Here is a 23,084-nt window from a genome sequence, read left to right on the forward strand (position 1 = left end):
CTTCAGGGTAGACCCCAGCCTATCAGCAAGGAAACTGTTTCCTAGCGTCCCCTAGAAAGTGGCATGGTACCCCCCCCCATCTGTCCCATTTCGTGCCTAAATGTCCAGCAGTAGATCCCAGGGAACTGGCATGACTGGTCGAGGAAGGGCACCGGTTCTCTGTAGTCCTGGGAATGCAGCCAGACTTGAGAGCGCCCCTTAGCCTCTGTGACCAGACAGCCCCTGTGTCTTGGTCACACACCCCACTAGCAATCAGTGTGGCCATCTGAGCTGGGACTGTCCAAGATGGTGTTGGGCAGGTGGTGGGGCCGGACCTTGTGGTGAAACATGCCGGAAACATGGAAGGCCTACAAACGGAAAGAAGAGGAAAACCGGGTGAGAGAATTTTTAGGAAAATGAAATTGTTCTGAAGTAGAGCGCAAGGAACATTACTGAAGAGATCTTTAGAGACTACTGTGCATTATGACAGCATGTGGAAAAAGAAGAGTTGGTTTTTATATGCCGACTTTCTCTCCCACTCAGACCGGTTTACAATCACCTTCCCTTCCCCTCCCCACAACAGACACCCTGTGAGGGAGGTGGGGCTGAGAGAGCTGTGACTAGCCCAAGGTCACCCAGCTGGCTTCATGCGGAGGAGTGGGGAAACAAATCCAGTTTACTCCGCAGCTCATGTGGAGGAGTAGGGAATCAAACCTGGTTCTCTGGAGTCCATCGCTCCTAACCACCGCTCTTAACCACTACACCATGCTGGCCTATGACAGTGTCAAAAATATTATACACCTTGGCCGGAGGCCCCCTAGATTTTGAGGCCCTAGGCTTCAGCCTTCCAAGCCTATAGGTAAATCTGGCACTGAGTAGGGGGTCACTGGGGGCGTGTGTGGGAGGGAGGTAGTTGTGAATTACCTGCATTGTGCAGGGGGTTGGACTAGATGACCCTCTACGATTCTGTGCTTCGTCGTGCACAGCAAGGGCTAGAATTACTGGCAGCGAAGACTCCTTCCTTCTGCCCCAGCTCCGCGAGTGAGAATGTAGGGCAGCAGCAAGGAATGTGACCGCCCAGGTTCTGCAGGCTCTCTTTGCTGCGCTGGAGGCTGCCGGGTGGGGCTGGAATGGCGCAGCCAGGGTGGGAAGCCGAAGGATTTCCTCCCGGCTGCCTGCACACAATGCCGGCAAAGGCGTTGCCTTTCCTTCCCAGTTTCCTGGCGGCTCCCATTCCCTGGCTCATCTTGGCAGAGCCGAGCTCAGCTACCCGACACCTCCTGACCCCCAACATTGTGGCCAAAGAGCTGCTGGAAGAGGAGTCGGGTTTTTATACCCCGCTTTTCTTTACTTTTAAGGAGTCTCAAAGCGGCTGACGGTCGGCTTCCCTTCCCCTCCCCACAACAGACACCTTGTGAGGTAGGTGGGGCTGAGAGAGCTCTAAGAAAGCTACGACTAGCCCAAGGTCACCCAGCTGTCTTCGTGTGGAGGAGTGGGGAATCAAACCCGGTTCTCCAGATTAGAGTACACCACACCAGCATCTTCTCTTGAAGGAAAAGATAAATGTGTGGGACTCTTTAGCTTAGAAGAAAAGGGCAACAAAACCGATCATGGGATGGACAGATGTGATAAATGCTTGTGACTCCATGGAATGGACAGAGATAGATGTTTTTCAGATGCCAATTCATAGAATCACAGAATCATAGAGTTGGAAGGGACCACCAGGGTCATCTAGTCCAACCCCCTGCACAATGCAGGAAATTCACAACTACCTCCCCCCCTAGTGACCAGAAGATGGCCAAGATGCCCTCCCTCTCATGATCTGTCATAGAATTAGCATTGCTGACAGATGGCCATCTAGCCTCTGCTTATAAACCTCCATGGAAGGAGAGCCCACCACCTCCCGAGGAAGCCTGTTCCACTGAGGAACCGCTCTCACTGTTAGAAAGTTCTTCCTAATGTCCAGATGGAAACTCTTCTGATTTAATTTTAACCCGTTGGTTCTGGTCCGACCTTCTGGGCCAACTGAAAACCACTCGGCACCCTCCTCTCTATGACAGCCCTTCAAGTACTTGAACATGGTTATCATGTCCCCTCTCAGTCTTCTCCTCTTCAGGCTAAACATACTAAATTCATACATAACCAAGGCCAGGTCTCCTCCATGTGGACTATTAACAGACTGGGAGGTCTCCACTGGGACACTGATTCCCAGGCCCATGGGGGCCTGATTCTGAATGGGACTGTGGCACATAGGGAGAGGGTGCCACCCTGGTTTCCTGACCCAAAATGGCCTAGGGAGCGGCTACTTGCCCATTGGGGAAACGTACCCGGTGGCCGCGGACAGACCGGGGGCGAACGTGAATGAAAGTACCCATGCGTAAATGACCTCGGTCAGTCTCCCACAACCCACAACAAAGAGCCAGCCTCTCCACCCACCCCCGCCCCACAGCTGTCAGACAGATGCGGAGAAGGTCTCCATTGGGCAGAGATGGGCGGGCGCCAACTTACCACCCAGTAGGCCACCAGAGCTCCCTGCAGCAGACCCACGGCCACATCCGACGGGTGGTGTCGATAGTCGGAGATGCGAGTCAGTCCTGTGTACATGGCCAGCATCAGGAGCACAAACTGGACCAGCGGCCGGAGGAGCCGAGCACCACGCCAGGTGAAGCGGGCCTGCAGGTAAAACTGGGGAAAGAGCCAGAAGAGGAACGGGAGTGAGTCGAGCCCAGAGAGCCAAACTTGGGACAGAAGAGTTGCCTGTCTGGTTCATAGCATCTTGGAGCCTTCTCTCTAGGAAGCAGCTGGCCCTGCTCCATTGCGCAGTTCTCAGAGGAGCGTTCAAGGGAACTCCTTGGAGGAAAGGGAGGACTGGATACAGAAGGAGGTACTCAAACCCATGTATTACAATACTGAAAGTTGGGAACTTTGAATACTTCCTCCTCAAAGCAAAAGATTAGAGAAGAAATGCCCAGTAGTCATAAGAACATAAGAAAGGCCCTGCTGGATCAGACCAAGGCCCATCACGGCCAGCAGTCTGTCCACACAGTGGCCAACCAGGTGCCTCCAGGAAGCCCCCAAACAAGACGACTGCAGCAGCATTGTCCTGCCTGTGTTCCAAAGCACCTCATATAATAGGCATGCTCCTCTGATCCTGGAGAGAACTGGTATGCATCATGACTAGTAGCCATTCTAACTAATAGCCATGGATCGCCCTCTCCTCCACGAACATGTCCACTCCCCTCTTAAAGCCTTCCAAGTTGGCAGCCATCACCACATCCTGGGGCAGGGAGTTCCACCATTTAACTATTTAGTCGGTGACAGAGATACTCCAGGATAAAGAGGGAAGGTTTATATTGCTCAAGGTTTGGTATAAAGGTAATACATACACCTTTGGATCGATTTATACTGCTAACACAAATCAATGACACTTCTTCCAAAATTTAACAAAAACTTTGATACAGTTTTGGGAAAGACACTTGATCCTGGGTGATGACTTTAATAATGGCTACTAGATACAGTTACTAGAAAGAACATCAATAAATCTTTGTGGAGATTTTTCAAACAATCAAAACAGTTTTTAAAATAGTGGCTAAGAGGTGCAAATCTTGCTCCACTCATGAGCCAGCCAGACTGAACGTGAGCGCTGCACCCACTTCTCTGTCCCCTTCCAGCCACACCCGGGCACCGGATCCTTCGGGAGGGGAAGAGACTCTGTTACGATGCCAGCCTAATCCTTCATCTAAATATAGGAGGATAAATTCAGGGGCCCGTCTCAAATTCTCAGAAGCTACAATAATAGAGAACGGAGAAACGCCAGGAATCGGTGCGACAAGCCAGAGTTCCCAAAGTAGCCAAGATCAATGTGAGATTCCCAGTTTGGTCTGGCACAGAAGGGTCTAAAGCACCAGGGCACAGAAAGCATCCCATGAGGGACGGAGCTTCCAGGGTGCTCTGCCTACCCTCTCTGACAAACTGATGCAGCCAGATGTTCCACAGGCCCTGGAGTTCATTACCGACAGTTTAGTTTTGCTAAGATGTGCCAGTGGGAAAAGTATATGTAGCCCTGAACACATGAAGCTGCCTTCTACTAAATCAGACCCTTGGTCCATCAAAGTCAGTATTGTCTACTCAGACCAGCAGCGGCTTTCCAGGGTCCCAGGCTGAGGTCTTTCACATCACCTGCTTGCTTAGTCCCTTAAACTGGAGATGCTGGAGATTGAACCTGGGACCTTCTGCATGCCAAGCAGATGCTCTACCTCTGAGCCACGGCCCCTCCCCTAAACATTCACACGAACACATGAAGCTGCCTCCTACTGAATCAGACCCCCCTTGGTCCATCAAAGTCAGTATTGTCTGCTCAGACCGGCAGTGGCTCTCCAGAGTCTCAGGCAGAGGTCTTTCCCATCACCTACTTGCCCAGTCCCTTTAACTGGAGATGCTGGGGATTGAAACTGGGACCTTCTGCATGCGAAGCAGATTCTCTACCACTGAGCCACGGTTCCTCCTCAGGTCCACACCCTCAGGGAACTGCACCAAGAAACAAAGTTCCAGTCGCTTCAGTCTAGATCACCAATATTCCATTTCCCTATCTGAATGTAGGGGAGGGGTCCCCAACATTTCTCCTTTATTTACTGCAGCTAACAAAGTGACCAGAAGCATGACCAGAAAGACCCCTGGAAGCCCCTTTGAAAACACCCACCCAGGAACTTACCACCAGGTACATCATGGAGTACATGGCAAAGGAGGCGTGGCCAGAGTAGAAAGACTTTCTGGAAGAGAAAAAGAGGTTATTTTCAACAAGACACATGAACACACGAAGCTGCCTTCTACTGCATCAGACCCTTGGTCCATCAAAGTCAGCATTGTCTACTCAGACCAGCAGCGGCTCTCCAGGGTCTCAGGCGGAGGTCTTTCAATCACCTACTTGCCTAGTCCCTTTAACTGGAGATGCCGGGGATTGAACCTGGGATCTTCTGCATGCCAAGCAGGTGCTCTGCCACTGAGCCACAGCCCCTCCCCACAATGTATGCACCCCAAAGTTCTGCTTGCAGGCCCTGACAAGGTTTGCTATTTTATTTTGGCAGCTACTGAAAGGCCTCAATGTAACTATCACGGTTCTTTTATTTCTATGTCTTCTTTGGAAGTCTAGTCCACCCCCACAACTAGCAAAGTACATTTTTCCTTTGGGTGACGGCTTTAAAGCATTTGGTGCGGCACAAGCACGAAGAAAAAGTGTGTCGTTTGGAAACTGGATGGACCACAACATTTCCTGCCCAATTTATTTATTTGTATTTATTTATTTTATCAAATTTCTACCTCGCTCTCCCCGGTCTACTCGGGTCAATCTACCAAGGCGTATAATATGCCTCAGAATCCTTCCTAAATGTTTCCTCTCAGAGCTGAGGCAGCGGAAGACCAAGGCATTTGGGCAGGCACAGAGACTTACTCTGCTGTGGGAATGAAGTCTAACTCGATCATCTGAACTCAGAACCTATGCAATATTGAGAGGTCAGTTCATTTGACCATTTTAAGACATTGCTGTGAACTGCACTGGGCAGTGTTGAATGGAAAGGCAGCAGCACAGGCATTTTCTTACTACTTGCAGTGCTACCAGTAGTACTTACTACAAGCACCTACTACTAGTAGTACTTACTACTAGTAGTACTAGTTCCACCATCACTACCAATAAATATTAATAATAATACAGAAAATTTTATCCTGACCACTGAATTTCTGGCAAGGAACCTCACATCAATGCAGGGTAAATAAAAATTTTTAAACACTTCTTGTGCATTTGATCTCTAGGGTGCTTTTGTGGTTGTGTGGTATGACCAGTAACTACTCTCCCCACTCTTCCTGGGCCAGTGCTCCCCAGTCCACACCTCGCCTCCTTCTCCTCGGAGAGGCCGCCAGTGCAGCTGTAGTGTTCCACGTATCCTGCAGAGCAGTTAATGTGAGTGAGGTTGGGCCGGCACGCGGCCAGGAAATGCGGGCGGAGGCGACCCACGGCCATCTTGGCCATGTTGGTGAGCGACTGGCCCACCGTGCAGCCAAAGAGGAAGGCCCCGATCTCCTTGTAGAGGGCCACCACGTAAGGGTTCCGGACGACGGAGTGCGAAACGTGGGGGAAGTTGTGCACGCGGTAGCTTTCGCCGAGGGTGATCTACGGTGGAAGAAAGAACAGAGGAGGCGGATTATAATGAGTCTTACTTCTTTGTTGTTTGTTTTTGCCGTCAAGTCACAGCAACTCCACACAGTTTTCAAGGCAAGGGACATTCAGAAGTGGTTTTCCAATGTCTGCGTAGGAATCCTGGACTTCCTTGGTGGTCTCCCATCCAAGTACTAACCAGGACCGACCCGGCTTAGCTTCCAAATTCTGGTGAGACTGGGCTAGCCTGAGTGGTTTCAAAATACAGAGTATAAAGTATGTTGCTACAGGGCACCAACTAATTTTAATATCTAAATAATTTATTTCGGCAAGTCAATATCAGAGAGAGAGACACACGCAGAGAGAGAGACACACAGAGAGAGGGGTTCAGTGGTGGTTTGCCATTGCCTGCATCTGTGTAGAGACCCTGAACTTCCTTGGGGTCTCCCATCCAAGTCAGATGAAGCTGCCTGATACTGAATCAGACTGTTGGTCCATCAAAGTCAGTATTGTCTGCTCAGACCAGCAGCGGCTCTCCAGGGTCTCAGGCAGGGGTCTTTCACATCACCTCCTTGCCTGGTCCCTTTAACTGGAGATACCGGGGATTGAACCTGGGACCTTCTGCATGCCAAGCAAATGCTCTACTATTGAGCCACAGCCCCTCCTAAAGTCCTAACTAGGGCCAACCCTGCTTAGCTTCTCAGATCTGATGAGATTGGACTACCCTCGGACATCCAGGTCAGGGCAAGAGACAAACAGAGGTGGGCAGGATCCAGTAAGCAATCAGTGGATGGAGCTGTCAGCCATGGATCTTTTCCATATTGCCCATCTCCCGCAGTCCTTTCCAATCTCGGGGTTGCCGGATGCAGGATGACAACTGCCACAGGGGTCGGGAGCCTGCAGTGGGGTAGGGAAAGGGTCAAAACTGACCCTTCTTCCACTTCTGTCAGGGATGCTCCATAGGTGGAAGAGGAGGGAGGGGGCGATTTCAACCTTTCTCCCTGCAGACTCCCCAATTGCAGGGTTTTTGGTCCACCGGTCCCATGAGCCCGGGAACAAACTTTTCTAGGGTCAGGAAAGGACTGCTGCAGAGAGGGGAGTGCAGGGGAACCTATATTTTTTCATTTTTAGCATTTATAACTATATAGCACTAGTGAGCAAGAGGCTGTGTCTTATGGCTGATTTTCTGCAGAGGGAAATCTAGACTTTGACTCCTATTTAGGTTGCCAACGCGGGCTTGGAAAATTCCTGGGGATTTGGAGGTGGAGCCTGGAGAGGACGGGGTTTAGGGAGGGGGGGGAGACCTCAGTGGGTATAACGCCACAGAGCCCGCCCTCCAAAGCTGCTGTTTCCTTCCAGGGGAACTGACCGGTGTCATCTGGAGATCAGTTGTAATTCCAGGAGATCTCCAGGTCCTGCCTGAAGGTTGGCAGCCTTACTCGCGCCCCCAAGTCTGAAACCCACAGCAGTCAAAGTGTGTGTGGGGGGGTGGGGGAAGTGAAATTAGGCCATAGATTCGCCCGGCAAGCACACTTTCTCTCTCTGAGCATTATCCAAAAGGGTGTTTAGCTGCCCAAACCAGGATGTCCTCCACTCCAGGGCAAAACCACTAGCACTCCCCCCAAAAAGGACTTACCGCTAGAGAGGTCACGAGGATCCCCACTGAGATGAGCACAGAGTCACTGACCGTCTCCGCGCGACGCAACGGGTAGCTGATGCTGCTGTCGTTGCAGAAGAAGCCGCGGCGCACGGGGGAGACCAGGCTGACCTCGCAGAGGAAGAAGGGAATGGAGGCTGCGGCAAGGGGGCAGGGAGAGAGAAAGGGAGATCCGTCAGCATGGAGGGGGTGGTCAGGTCACCCTGCTCTGGGGGCGGGGAGTCAGAGGACAAAATGAGGAGCGCATAGACTGGAGCATTAGGTTTAATCTAGAACCAGCATGGTGTAGTGGTTAAGAGTGGTGGTTAAGAGTGGTAGAGTCTGATCTGGAGAACCGGGTTCGATTCCTCACTCCTCCACATGAATCCAGCTGGGTGACCTTGAGCTAGTCACAGCTCTCTCAGAGCATCTCAGCCCCACCTACCTCACAGGGTATCTGTTGTGGCCTTCTTGGCCTTCTTTTGGGTGTGGAGTAGGGGTCACTGGGTGTGTGTGGGGGAGGTAGTTGTGAATTTCCTGCATTGTGTAGGGGGTTGGACTAGATGACCCTGGTAGTCCCTTCCAACTCTATAATTCTATTATTCTAATACCTTCCCTTTGGTATTAGTATTGTCTAAGATCCCTGAGAGTGCTAGGTACCATGTAAGAGACTCTTCCCCCCCAACCCCCCCCAGACAGGCCTTCTTTGCTGGCACACAACCTATTTTCCAAGCCCCCCTCCCCAGAATCGTCGCTGCCACCCAGAGCTCCTTATATGGCCCCCCAGCCCTCCCCAGCATGCCGAGGCTATTCTCTGACAAGGGGCGATGGCTATTAATATACATGCTCCAGCCTGCATGGAAACACCACCCTTGCCTTTCTTGGCAGGCGTCCCAGAGCCAAGGGCTCAGGTGCCGTGGGCAAAGGCCCACAGGGGAGGGGAGCTGCCAGCCTGTGGGCAGCACCAGGAATTCTGTGCCAGGGTTGTTGGCTTCTCCCACCACTCCTTGGCACTACCAACTGCAGATCCGGAACTGCCTTCCCTCAATTGGGGTTGGATGTCATTCTGGACACGCCACCCTGCCTGCCCTGGCGCTGCCTCGGCTGAACCCCCCCCCCCCGGTGCTGTCCTAGAAGGAAAATACAAGAAGATTCCAAAATCAGAAAGGCTATTTCCCTGCAGGTCAGGAAACATCGAAACCACCGAGCATGTATTGTTTAGCTGTTCATTCTATCATGAGGCCCGCATTAGATTCATTGCTCCCCTGATCAGATAATTCCCCGATAAGCCAGTAGAATTCCTGACTAAGAGGCTCCTGAGGGATGAAACGCCACACCTTTCGCTCCCCACTGCCAAATTTTGCACCATTGCAATTAAAACCCGCAAAAATAGAATGGGAGAAAATTACTAAACCGGGCTATACTTTTAGAAATATTAAGTTGTTAAGTTAAATCTTGTTATTTGTTTTAATATCCTACATCAGAGGGAGGGCATCTTGGCCATCTTCTGGTCACTGGGTGTGTGTCGGGGGGGCGAGCGGTATGATTCTATGATTTTAACATAATTAGTCTTTTATCTAATTTCGTAATTTATATTAGTTTTACAGTTTTATTAAGTCAGATAAGTTTATGTATTAACCTCTGGCTGGTCAAACAGACCATGTCAATATATACTGCAGGTTCCAGTTCCTCCTCTGGCACCGCTCTGCAGGGCGTTGTTGGCTCCCGGTCCACGAAAGCAGGCAGCGGCCTGCCCTGCCCCCTCTCCCGGCAACTCCCAAGAGAGCAAGACACGGCCTGTGATGCTTCCCTGGTGCCAGTGGATTCCAACAGCAGGCTGGGGCGGGGGAGCCAGGCCCCCAGAGTTGGGCAGGGTCTCTTTGCCAGCAGGATTCCATCCAGGAGCCTCCGGGCCTCCATGCTGCTGCCCTGGGATCCCCCTCTACACACTTCCGGGCCTCTCTGACACAGAAAAGGGTAGAGAGACTGAGGCTCAGCGGCAGAGCATCTGCTTGGCGTGCAGAGGGTCCCCGGTTCAATCCCCGGCATCTCCAGTGAAAAAGGTGATAGGTGATGTGAAAGACCTCTGCCTGAGACCCTGGAGAGCCGCTGCCAGTCGGAGTAGGCAATGCTGACCTTGATGGACCAAGGCTCTGATTCAGTAGAAGGCAGCTTTATGTGTTCAGGGAGGGGTTATGGCTCAGTGGCAGAGCATCTGCTTGGTGTGCAGAAAGTCCCAGGTTCTAAGGTGCTGCTGGATCCCAATGAAGAAGAAGAAGAGTTGGTTTTTATACGCCGACTTTCTCTTCCACTTAAGGGAGACTCAAACCGGCTTGCAATCACCTTACCTTCCCCTCCCCACAACAGACACCCTGGAGGTAGGTGGGGCTGAGAAAGCTCCAAGAGAGCTGTGACTAGCCCAAAATCACCCAGCTGGCTTCGTGTGTAGGAGTGGGGAAACCAACCCGGTTCACCAGATTAGCCTCCGCCGCTCGTGGAGGAGTGGGGAATCAAACCCGGTTCTCCAGATTAGAGTCCACTGCTCCAAACCACCGCTCTTAACCACTACACCATGCTGGAAGCCAACATGGCTACCCCCTGAAACTACAATGAGACATGACTCTGAGAAAATAAACATTTATCTCGATCTAGAACCATATCAGAAAACAGGAGACACCCACTGAAGTGTATTGCCAGTAGATTCAAGACAGACAAAACAGCACTTCTTCACAGCATTTAAATTTAGCTTGTGGAACTCACTGCGACAAGATGTGATAAAGACGGCGGGCGACTCCCTCATGAAATGGAAAACCAGCGTGCCTATTTTCATCCGACACATGCTGGAGAGTAGGACTATCATCTTCCCTTCTGCACAGTTTATGAAGAGGTAATCCAAGGTCTGATTCAGTATAAGGCAGCTTTATGTGTTGGGGAGGGGCTGTGGCTCAGTGTTAGAGCATCTGCTTGGCATGCAGAAGGTCCCAGGTTCAATCCCCGGCATCTCCAGTTAAAAGGACCAGGCAAGTAGGTGATGGGAAAGACCCTTTTCTGCCTGAGAGCAGCTGCCGGTCTGAGCAGACAATACTGACTTTGATGGACCAGGTGTCTGATTCAGCAGAAGGCATCTTCATGTTTTTATAACTTGATTTTGGCAATTAACCAGTGCCTGCCAATATCATTCTGGCTCAGCAATTTTAAATAGCGAGAGTATCAGGTCCAAAGAATTATACTACCTTTTAACACATTTACCAAGACCCTGCCTTGAGTCTCAGCGAGAAATTGTTATTTGTGATATTTTATGTGTCTTTATTATTGTTTTATTCATACTGTTTTATGGAGTTTTTTATAATTGATTTATTTACATTGTTTTATGGTGTTTTTTAAATAATTTGTTTTATTTATATTGTAAGCCAACCTTGATTTCTGCAAGGGAGAAAGGCAGCTAATAAGTGTTTTCAATAAATAAATAATGGTGGGCTATAAACAACATAAACAGATATAATGTGACCAATTTGTACCCTGCCAATGCTACAATAAAAGGTGTCTTTCTGAGACATGGTAGAATACAGTGAGATAACATACAGTTTAACGAATAAAACAGAGGAGAGGAGAACAGTGAAAAATGCTTTGGGTCCCCACTGGGTATAAATAAAATAAATAAAGCATCCCACCTGTCGTTAGAAGGCAAGGCAAGCAAGTAGTTTCCTTTTCATTCTTTATTACTGTAAAAGACCACAACTGAAAAACCCGCAAAGTTATCCTTAAATCTCAAGCATGCTCATTAATCCATTAAAACCCAAGTTGGTTCATCTACCAACTAAACGTTGCATCACCACAATAAGTCCTTTGCAATGTTTGCATCGGTGTGATGGGACAATTCCCATCAGGATCTCTCCCATGCCTCTGATCCACCAGGGCCTCCCCCCAACCCACAGAGTGCATCTCCTTGTGAGGTGGGCTGCCGCTGATGCCCTCTTGAACCTCTTTGATAAAAATAGGCCCTTCTACAATCACTGAATAATACTCCCAATCCACTTCCAATGCACTTTGCCACTGGACAAAACAGCAAAATCCACATGAAGCTGCCTTATACCGAATCAGACCCTCGGTCCATCAAAGTCAGTATTGTCTACTCAGACCAGCAGCAGCTCTCCAGAGTCTCAGGCAGAGGTCTTTCCCATCACCTACTTGCCTGGTCCCTTTAACTGCAGATGCCGGGGGTTGAACCTGGGACCTTCTGCATGCCAAGCAGAGGCTCTGCCACTGAGCCCATCCACTTGCAAATGATCACTAAATGAAAGTGTATTTATTCAGCATGTGTGTTAACTGCAGAAGATAAGTGAGATGGAAAGGGAGAGAGAACCACCTGGAAAATCTAGAAGGGGGGGTAAAAATACACAAAAAGGAACTGCTGGAGGAAGCGTGTCAAGCAAATATCATTACATTACACCTTCCCAAATTCTAGGTCCACCAGAGCCCCAGAAGATGTGTATCTGCCTCAATGCCTCAGTACGGTACACGAATACAAAATAGGGTGCAGGGCACGGAGCTCGGCACCTTTCTCTCTCTTTCGGTTTTCCACCCTGAAATCACTGAGGTGGTGAAACAGGTTTAAAAGTTCATAGGCAATGCCAGAGAAATTTCAGGAAGATGAGTACTGGCACAGGAGAGATCATCTCTGGACACGTGATTCTATGATTCTGTACGTCTCGACTTCTTTACGTCTGGCAGAAGCGGGTAAATTGTGCAAAATAAACCAATACATATGTACACTTTTGTAACTGGCATAATAGGTATATGGGTTGCAGGATTCCGCTATCCTTCGCTGGAAACCATGACCGCTTTCCCTTGAAGCACAAAGTACACACAGCCCCGGCCACAACAGCTTCTAGGGAGGGGTCGGGGATTTCCTTGATACGCCGCTCCTAATGTGAGAAACCAGTAAACGGACTGGCTGAATGCCGATTTGGGGCAAACGTGGCCTAGCCCGACCACCTGTTGATTCGCGAGGACAGGCTCACTCGTCAGATATAGCAACAAAAATCGCAGCTGGCACCGCGACGGCTCTGGGTGGTGGGACTCCTTCTGACCTTGACAGCTACAGTTAACAAGGAAGAGCAAGATTTGACGCCAGGAGCACTTCAGTGACCAGCGTGGTGTGGTGGTTAAGAGCGGCGGACTCTAACCTGGAGAACCGGGTTTGATTCTCCACTCCTCCACATGAAGCCGGCTGGGTGACTTTAGCTAATCACAGTTCTCTCTGAACCCTCTCAGCCCCCACCTGCCTCACAAGGTGTCTGTTGTGGGGAGAGGAAGGGAAGGCGATTGTAAGCTGGTTTGATTCTTCTTAAAAGGTAGAGAAAGTCAGCATACAAAAACCAACTCTTCTTCTTCTTCAACAAGATTTTCGGGGTATGAGCTTTCAAGAGTCAGAGCTCTCTGACGAAGGAAGCGTTGACTCTCGAAAGCTCATACCCTGAAAACCTTCTTGGTCTCAAGGGTGCTCCTGGACTCGAACTGAGCCCTTCCGCTGCAGATCACGATGGCTGCTGCTGGTAGACAATCCTGGTGCAGCCATTTTAAGTAGGGGTATGGAAAGAAACCAAGTTAGGAAGGAAAGCTCTTGCTTCCGTCATGAAATCACTAGAAGGCGTTTCTCCTCAGTGGGGCCCCAAAGAGGCCTACATCCTCCTCTCCTCCGCTTCATCCTCACAACAACCCTGTCAGGTGGGTTAGGCTTGATGGGCCCAAGGTAAAGCTTCCATTGCAGAGTGGGGATTCGAACCTGGGTCTTCCAGATCCTAGCCCAACTATGCTGGTGCTCAATATCCAAGTAGACTGTTCAGAAATCCAGAAAACCTTCTTGAAACCCTGGGGAAGGCATTTTATTTATTGATTTAGATATTTCTAGCTCTCTTTTGTCCCCAACAGGGACCCAGAACAGCTTGCGACAACGCTCTCCTCTTCTCCATGCTAAATGCACAACTACAACCCTGCGAGGTATGTAAGGCTGAGAATGAGTTACTGGCCCAAGGTCATCGAACAAGCTTCCATGGCAAAGTAGGGATCGGAAGCTGGGTCTCTCGTAATACTAGAATGTGGGGTCATGTGTGAGAGAGCTGGAGGGTGAGAGATTCAAAACAGATAAAAGGAAGTATTTCTTCACACAACACATAGTCAAATTGTGGAACTCCCTGCCCCAGGATGTGGTGATGGCTGCCAGCTTGGAGGGCTTGAAGAGGGGAATGGACATGTTTGTGGAGGATCCAAATTGATACTACTCATGATGCATACCTATTCTCTCCAGGATCAGAGGAGCATGCCCCTTATATTAGGCGATTTGGAACACAGGCAGGATAATGCTGCTGCAGTCGTCTTGCTTATGGGCTTCCTAGAGGCAACTGGGTCTGATCCAGCAGGGCTTTTCTGATGTTCTTATGTTCTCCCAGATTCAGAGAGACACTACTGCATGTATCCAAGAAACGTCTCGGGCAGTTTGGCAGGGAAATTTCCTCGAGGAGGTATGGCATTTCAACAAAGCATCCTCTCTTTTAAAAGTTATTAGCTGGGCTTTGTCATCAAAGCACAGAGTAGAGAACCCTGGACATTTGGGAGGGGGCAGACCCTTGCTGAAGGACAAAGGTCTGCCATATCACGGAAGATGCTGAAAAATGATGAGCAGGGCCTCCCGTTGCTTCTCTGAGTTGCTGACTTCATCCCGTGGGGCCTTCGACATGCAGGGCCACGTCCTACAACCGCGCTGGCGTCCTTGGCTCATGGAGAGGAGAGATTTATAAGGAAAGCCCCTGCCGCCTCACAGCCAGGGAAGCTTTTGAAACCAGATCACGTTTCCACTCCCTCTCATTCCAGGTCTATGAAGCTGGCAAAGAGAAACCTGGCAGAGTCTTCTGTGTCTGACACCCTCCCGCCCAGGAAAAAGTTCAGAGTTTTGAATTCAGACAGGATTTCTGCACTGCAAACAGGGCCCCTGTTCGAACAACAAGGAAAGTGAGCGAAAAGGATAAAAAGACCCCCTACGTATCCAGAGGCCAACTTGGCTTGGTACAGGACCAAGCGCGGTTCCGCAAAAGAAGAAGAGGAAGAAGAGTTGGTTTTTATATGGCAACTTTCTCTACCACTTAAGGGAAAATCAAACCAGCTTACAACCCCCTCCCCCTCCCCACAACAGACACCCTGTGAGATAGATGAGGCTGACAGAGTGTGACTAGCTCAAGGTCACCCAGCTGGCTTCATGTGGAGGAGTGGGGAATCAAGCCCGGTTCTCCAAATCGGACACCACCACTCTAAAACGCTCTTTACCACTACACCATGCTGAAACAAAATCTTTACGTTCAGGTGTCCTGTAGGGGTGGGCGGGATACTAGAAGAGGCGGTAAGCGAAGGGAATGACAGGCAAAGGTTTTATAGGACAAGGGTTTTTTTTGGAGATCCTTTATATAAAAGGAAATGATCGCGGTGAACAGCTGCCAGTCATCCAAGTGTGAATCATGCCAAGATTTGTGCTTATGCACTAAAATATCACCGTGTGCTCCTCATATAGCTTAATTATTCGTGTGTTTCCAAATCCAGGACTTGAAACAACCAGTGTTTGGGCTGCAGAAACTTTATGGACAAATACTCCACCTGTCCACCGCGGGTAATGTTCGGTGGTGAGCTTTCAGTTATGCAAAGAGGTTTTCTTCGACTGACTCTGTGTTGACCTCTTGCTCTGAAGTTTGATATAATTGGGCTCTTCATTTGTAAGAGGCTGCTGATCTCTGCCCTAACCCTTGCCACTGTGTTTGAACAAAGAGGAGGATTTCAGCCATTTCCATGATTCTCCACCAAGGTGGAAAGACCAGAGGAGTCACCTTCTCAAAGTTCTCAGTTTCTTGGAACGCTGAAGCAGCTTGTTTCCAGGATAGTGAACAAATCAAGCTCCCAAAAGTGGCTAGACTTTTTGAATTCACCGCACTTTTTCCATTCAGAAACACTCAGTTGCCATCAATGCCCCTAAAATGCCTTCACTTGCCATGGTTTCCAGAAATCTGACTAGTTTAAAGCACTTCCTTCCCAACACGCCCACCACCTTCTCTTTCTGAGTTCACCAAACTTTTTTCATTGAGCAATACTCGGGTGCCATTAATGCCCCTAAATTGCCTTCACTTGCCATGGTTTCCAGAAATCTGACTAGTCTAAAGCACTTCCTCCCCACATGCTCAGCCCCACCATCTTTTTAAAAATCCACCACTTTTTTCATTGAGAAACACTTGGATGCCATCAATGCTTCTGAAATGCCTTTACTTGCCATGGTTTCCAGAAATCTGACTAGTTTAAAGAACTTCCTTCCCAACACACTCAGCACCACCTCTTTTTGAGTTCACCACACTTTTTTCATTGAAAAACACCCGGATGCCATTAATGCCCCTAAAATGCCTTCACTTGCCAGTTTCCAGAAATCTGACTAGTCTAAAGCACTTCCTTCTCACATGCTCAGCGCCACCATCTTTTTAAAAATCCACCACTTTTTTCATTGAGAAACACTTGGATGCCATCAATGCTTCTGAAATGCCTTTACTTGCCATGGTTTCCAGAAATCTGACTAGTTTAAAGAACTTCCTTCCCAACACACTCAGCACCACCTCTTTTTGAGTTCACCACACTTTTTTCATTGAAAAACACCCGGATGCCATTAATGCCCCTAAAATGCCTTCACTTGCCAGTTTCCAGAAATCTGACTAGTCTAAAGCACTTCCTTCTCACATGCTCAGCACCACCATCTTTTTAAAAAGCCACCACTTTTTTCATTGAGAAACACTGATATGCCATTAATGCCCCTAAAATGCCTTCACTTGCCAGTTTCCAGAAATCTGACTAGCCTAAACCATTTTCTTCCCACATGCTCAGCACCATCTCTGCCCTTCTCATCACCTCGTTTGCAAGCTACTTCCTGTTGGAACACTGCCAGAAGGTGATTCCAAAAGACAGAGCCAGAAATGAATTGGATGAGCTGGAATTTGAACTTCTCTTTGCACCCTCCTCCAAAAATAAATAAATAAATAAATAAATAAAAACCCCTAGCCCACCAGCCACAAAATTATCCTGGTGCTTTCTGAACCCCCTTACCAATGCACTAACACCACTGGGGCAGAATCAGTGCTGGGTATCCGCCATACCACTATGAAGCAAGAATCTGGCTTCTTGTATGTCTCAGTTTGCATTGGCAGTGTGTGGCAATGCCCAGGGAATTGTTAGAAGCCGGAGAAGTTGCTGAATTAGAATCTCCAAAGGTCAGGCAGGCAACAGGGCTTGAGTGATCTGCATAGCTCCTGACCCCTCCCCTCGTGGAACACAGCCAACGTTCCTAGGAATGCTTTACACAGAATGCCAGGCAGATAAAAGTGGGCGAAGGCGAGTCTGGGACACTGCCCACCCCCATTCAACCCAGATCCTAAATTTACGAGGTCGATTTCCATGGAGCTTGCAGAGGAAAGCTTCTTGGGAGGACTGGACCCAGATCTGTCTGTTTGCTGCAAGGACCCCTCGAATTGTACTCCTAAGCAACTGTCCAGGAGTGGAGATGGATTCCACAAGGAAACGGTGCTTCCTTCATTCTAAGATACATTATAATGCAAGGCTATTCATCATGCAATAAGGATTAGAAGAATAATAATTGGTTTTTATGTGTCAACTTTCTCTACCTTTTAAGGAGAATCAAATTGGCTTACAATCACCTTCCCTTCCCCTCCCCACAACAGACACCCTATGAGGCGGGTGGGAGGCTGAGAGACCTCTAAAAGAGCTGTGACGAGCCCAAGGTCACCCAGCTGGTTTCATGTGTACGAGTGGGGAAACAAATCCAATTCACCAGATTAGCCTCCACCGCTCATGTGGAGGAGTGGGGAATCAAACCCGGCTCTCCATATCAGAGTCCACCACACCAAACCACCGCTCTTAACCATTACACCATGCTGGTGTTCAATTATGTAGTATGAGGCTGTATATTCATGCAATGTTTAATTTTGGGGGTAAATAAATTCCATTAATCCATTAATTCCATTAATTTTTCTATCTAGAAGATATTATCACAGGTGCTTGGTTTAGCAGTTCTCAAAATTGTGAATTTGTGTCTGCAGAGATAAGACCTTAATCCTATTGTTCCTTTGCAAATCTATGTACACAGAACCAACCCCTTACCCCTTAAGTGCTAAGTTTCAAGAAGTTAAATGAATAAAAGATTGACTGGAATGGAATAGATCTGCACAAGGAGCTAAGAGTGAGGAGGGAGGGGCAAGCAGTAAAAATGATAGTGAAAACCTTTGAGCAGAATTCTCCACAAGTCTTGGGATCTTTGTGTGTATAGCCTGAGGTTTATCATATTATTCTCTCCCTGGAGGAGAAAATCTATAATGGCAGCAGGCTGTAAAAGAGACCCATGATTTAAATCTAGTCTTACTGATTAGGGATTGAAATTGGGATTTAAATCCATTTGATTTAAATAAAATCCATTTTGGGTGAAGTGGACACACTAGATCTGGTAGAACCAGGTTCAAATTTCAACTCCGCCCGTGTAAGCTTGCTGGGTGACCTTGCGCCAGTCATGAACTCTCAGCCTAGCCTACTTCACAGGGCTGTTGTGAGGATAAAATGGGGGAAAGGAGAACAACGCTGGGGACAAAGCTGAGTAGCCTTGGGCCAGTCACACCCTCAGCCTAGCCTACCTCACAGGGTTGCTGCTGTGAGGATAAAACAGAGGAGAGGAGAAAAATGTACGCCAACTTAAGTCCCCGTTGGGGAGAAAGGTAGGGTTGTCAGGTCCCCCTTCACTACCGGCAGGAGGTTTTTGGGGTGGGGTTTGGGGAGGGACTTCAATACCATAGAGTCCAATGGCCATAGCGGCCATTTTCTCCTGGGGCACTGATCTCTATCGGCTGGAGATAAGTTGTAATAGCGGGAGATCTCCGGCTAGTACCTGGAAGTTGGCAACCCTAGAGAAAGGTGGGGTATAAATTAACTAAATAAACCTTGTACTTTCCATCTAATAGGGCTGCAAGGTCTAGAGGGCATTTGCATTGGAGAATTAGGGAGTCACCCCCTTCCCAGCAACTCCAAAGCCAGGGAAAGGCCCTGGGGGAAGAAAGTCCTGCATAAGTGGAGAGATTTTGTCAGGGGAGGAGGCTCCGCAGGTCTGACCAGTCCTTCTGCCCCAGGCAGGCCCTTCCTCTTAACTGTGGGGAGAGGAGTGGGCATAAACCTCTTGACCCTCCAGGCTAAAACATTCAAGAGGCAGGAACAGGAGCGGACCAGTTAGGGAAAAAGGAACTGCAGAGTCCAGCAAGACAATCCCCAGTGAGCCAGCATGGTGCAGTGGTTAGAATATCGGACTAGGAGCTGGGAGTCCCAGGTTCAAACCCCAACTTTGCCCTGGAAGCTCACTGGGTGACCTCAGGCCAGTCACGTGCTCTCAGCCTGGCCCACCTCACAGGGCTGTTGCCACGAGGATAAAATGGAAGAAGGAAGATTGAGGGAAGCTGCTTTGGAAGAAGAAGAGTTGGTTTTTATATGCCGAATTCATCTACTACTTAAGGAAGAATCAAACCGGCTTACAATCTCTTTCCCCTCCCCACAACAGACACCTTGTGAGGTAGGTGAGGCTGAGAGAGTTTGGCGAGAACTGTGACTAGCCCAAGGTCACCCAGCTGGCCTCATGTGGAGGAGAGGGAAACCAATCCGGTTCCCCAGATTAGAGTCCACAGCTCCAAACCACCGCTCTTAACCACTACGCCATGCTGGCTCCTCAATGGGGAGAAAAGTAAGGTATCAATGAACCAAATAAATAAACTGGACTGCAAGCGTGATTCTACCTCACAGGGTTGTTGGGAGGATAAAAATGGAGGAGCGAAGACTGAGGAAAGCTGCTTTGGGTCCCCATTGAGGAGAAAGGTGAGGGGCCGTGGCTCAGTGGTAGAGCATCTGCTTGGTGTGCAGAAGGTCCCCGGTTCAATCCCCGGCATCTCCAATTAAAGGGACTAGGCAAGTAGGTGATGTAAAAGACCTCTGCCTGAGACCCTGGAGAGCCGCTGCAGGTCTGAGTAGACAATACTGACTTTGATGGACCAAGGGGGGTCTGATTCAGTAGAAGGCAGCTTCATGTGTTCATGTGTATAAAAGACGTAAATACATTTGCATGAGGAACTCTGAATCACAGCCAGAGTAGGGCGATGGTGTCGCATTAGAACCCAGGTTCGAATCACTACTCTGCCATGGAAGCTTGCTAGGTGATCTTGAGCCTGTCACACGCTCTCAGCCTAAATTTGCTCCCCTGGGATCATAGGGGGAAGGGAGAGCCAGTTCATTGTGGGAAGAAACACCAGGAAACGGCAAGTCCTTGCGCCAGGCTCCTGCACCGACAACCCAGAAGCAATTGGAAAGCAAACTGCTCCGCTCCTCCCCGGACTCACATCCCCCAGGCCTCTAGATATCCCACAGGAAGGGGAGAAGCTCTTGGGTCGCAGCTGCTGTCCCTACAACCCAGCCCCAAAGAGAAGCCCCACACCCCCTTGGGAGGGGGAGGAAAGAGGGTGAGGACATTACACTGTGGTGGGGCTGTGGCTGAGTGGCAGAGCATCTGCTTGGCATGCAGAAGGTCCCAGGTTCGATCCCCGGCATCTCCAGTTAAAAGGGACTAGGCGAGTAGGTGATGTGAAAGACCTCTGCCTAAAACTCTGGAGAGCCGATGCCAGTCTGAGTAGACAATACTTTGATGGACCAAGGGTCTGATTTAAGGCTTTCTTTAGGGAGGGGCTGTGGCTTAGTGGTAGAGCATCTGCTTGGCATGTAGAAGGTCCCAGTTTCAATCCCCAGCATCGCCAGTTAAAGGGACTAGGCAAGTGGGTGATGTGAAAGGCCTCTGCCTGAGATCCTGGAGAGCTGCTGCCAGTCTGAGCAGACAATACTGACCTTGATGGACCAGGGGTCTGATTCAGTATAAGGCAGCTTCATGTGTTCATCGCTGAGACTCGATTCCTGGGCAGACCAGCTGACCCTTGCTAGGACTCACTGGATACAAGGGAATTGGAGAGCCAGTGTGGAGTAGTGGTTAAGAGTGTCAGAACCTGGGAGACCCAGGTTTGAATTCCCACCTGTGCCGAGGAAGCTTGCTGGGTGACCCTGAGCCAGTCACACTCTCTGAGTCTAACCTACCCCACCGGGCTGTTGTGAGGATAAGATGGAAGAGAGGAAAATGATGTCAGCTGCTTTGGGTCCCCATTGGGGGGGAAAGGTGGGGTATAAATGAATTAAGGGAAGCAAACAAATTGGACTGCAAAGATGATTTTGCGTTGTGCAAACCAGCCAACAGGCCACTGTGTTTCAAAGCCTGAACCCCCGCAAGCCTTCCCGAAGAGGCCCTCCCTGCGTGCCAAACTGGCAGCTGCTGCCCCCTCGCTTGGCGAGTGCGGAGCTGGTGCCCAGCGCTGGGATTGGGCACTCCCCCCCCGTGGGCACTCCCCTCCATGCTGGCTTAAGCATCACAAGTCTGAGAAGAATGCAAAGCTCTGAACCGCGACACGTGCTCTGAATTAAGCAACTGCAAATCGCAAATCAGGAAGCTGGGGGTTGCTCAACCTTCGTCTGGGATGCAGATTTGAGTCGGAGAAGCGGCAGCGGGGGCAGAGTCCTCTATCTCCCCCCCAAAAAGGAAAAAACTCCCACAAGGATCCAGATAATCATTGACCGAGCAGGAAGGCTAACATGGGGAACTGGCCGGCTCACCTGTCTGTCAACATCCTGCTCTGCTGGGAAGGGACTTTTCCGCCTCCCCAGCTGCAGAAGAGTGGGACATTTTTTTATTTACTTCGTGTATTTATTGACTTCATGCAGGGTGCCTTTCTCTCCTCCAAAGGGGCCTCGCAGAGGGGCCCGTCGTTCTCCTCTCCTCCATTTTATCCTCATAACAACAACTCTGTGAGGGAGGCTAGGCTGAGAGCGGGGAGGGGGGTGGGGACTGGCCCCAGGCTGCCCAACCCTGTGTTGGGTGGAATATGTGTGTGTGGCTGGCCCCTGGGGGTCTTTCAGCGAACTTCCCTGGCAGAAGAAGATTTTTTTATCTGCTGACTATCTCTACCACTTAAGGGAGAATCAAACCGGTTTACAATCACCTTCCCTTCCCCTCCCCACAACATACACCCTGTGCGGTAGGTGGGCTGAGAGAGCTCTAAGAGAACTGTGACTAGCCCAAGGTCACCCAGCTGGCTTCATGGGGAGGAGTGGGGAATCAAGCCCAGTTCTCCAGATCAGAGTACACCACTCCAACCACCGCTCTTAACCACACCACCACCCTGGCCCTCTAATCATCTTCCCTTCCTCCCCTCACAACAGACACCCTGTGAGGTAGGTGGGGCTGAGAGAGTTCTACGCTTTAAGAGAACGGTGACTAGCCCAAGGCCACCCAGCAGGCTTCATGGGGAGGAGTGGGGGAATCAAACCAGTTCTCCAGACCAGAGTCCGCCGCTCCAAACCACCGCTGTTAACCACGACACCGTGCTGGCTCTGGTAAGGAAGGTGGGGCTGAGAGAGCTCTAAGAGAGCTGTGACTAGCCCAAGGCCACCCAGCTGGCTGCATGGGGAGGAGTGGGGAAACCAACCCAGGTCTCCAGATCAGAGTCCCCCGCTCCAAACCAGGACACCGCGCTGGGGGGAGGGGGGATTCCTGCCCGGCTCTCCCAGCTGCTAGCCCGACCCTCGAACCACGACGCCCCGCCGGCCAAAGCCCCCCGAGCCCTTTCCCCAGCGCTCTTGGGCCCGAGGGGGTCCGGGCGTCCCCGCCGGGCGGCGCGTCCTGCGCCCCCCCCCCCTTGCCCCTTGCCCTCCTCCTGCTCACCGGCCAGCAGGCAGGCGACGTCGAGGGCCACCAGGCTCTTGCGCAGCGCGGCTCGCGGGCGGGGGGCGGCGGCGGGGCGCACGGCCAGCCGCACCTCCCCGGACGGCCAGCCCGGGCTGTCGGCGGGCGGCGGGGGCAGCAGCTGGCAGCGGGCCGGCTGCATGCTGCGGGCGGCTCAGCCGGGCCGGCCAGGGGGTGCCGGGGGGTCCAGCGCGCAGCCCGCCGCCCGGGGCTCCTCCCAAGGGCTGCGGCGAGCGCCTCGGGGCAGAGACCCCACGGCCGGACGGACGCGCAGCCGCCGGGCGCCTCGCCGCGCTCCCCAGCCCGGCCGCCCCCGGCCGCCTCCCCGGCCCAGCCAGCCAGCGAGCAGCTGGCGCCGCCGCCCCGTCCGTCCGTCGGTCGGTGCCGCTGGGCTGCGCTCCCGGAGAGGGCGGCAGGAA

The 23,084-nt window shown here is 50.6% G+C and overlaps 1 protein-coding gene across 1 annotated transcript; it reads right to left on the reverse strand.

Moving 5' to 3' along the window:
* Window positions 1-245: 245 nt before the first annotated feature.
* LOC130478438 (phospholipid phosphatase 3-like) lies at window positions 246-22,807 on the reverse strand. Its single transcript, XM_056850586.1, has 6 exons — window positions 22,645-22,807; window positions 7,764-7,921; window positions 5,862-6,142; window positions 4,691-4,748; window positions 2,488-2,664; window positions 246-347 (listed from the first exon to the last, which is right to left on the reverse strand). The coding sequence occupies exons 1-6, from the start codon at window positions 22,805-22,807 to the stop codon at window positions 246-248; spliced, it is 939 nt and encodes a 312-aa protein (XP_056706564.1).
* Between the last annotated feature and the right edge of the window lie 277 nt (window positions 22,808-23,084).

This window comes from Euleptes europaea, chromosome 1 (genome assembly GCF_029931775.1).
Source record: "Euleptes europaea isolate rEulEur1 chromosome 1, rEulEur1.hap1, whole genome shotgun sequence".
Classification (NCBI taxonomy): domain Eukaryota; kingdom Metazoa; phylum Chordata; class Lepidosauria; order Squamata; family Sphaerodactylidae; genus Euleptes; species Euleptes europaea.

What these genes read in the sequence shown, in the direction of transcription:
- LOC130478438 (XM_056850586.1), bottom strand. Translation starts at nt 22,807, where the DNA reads ATGCAGCCGGCCCGCTGCCAGCTGCTGCCCCCGCCGCCCGCCGACAGC. An exon ending in ACTCCATGATGTACCTGGTG is followed by an intron (nt 2,665 to 4,690) that starts GTAAGTTCCTGG and finishes CTCTTTCCCCAG; the next exon opens with TTTTACCTGCAGGCCCGCTT. An exon ending in CTCTGGTGGCCTACTGGGTG is followed by an intron (nt 348 to 2,487) that starts GTAAGTTGGCGC and finishes TTCCGTTTGTAG; the next exon opens with GCCTTCCATGTTTCCGGCAT.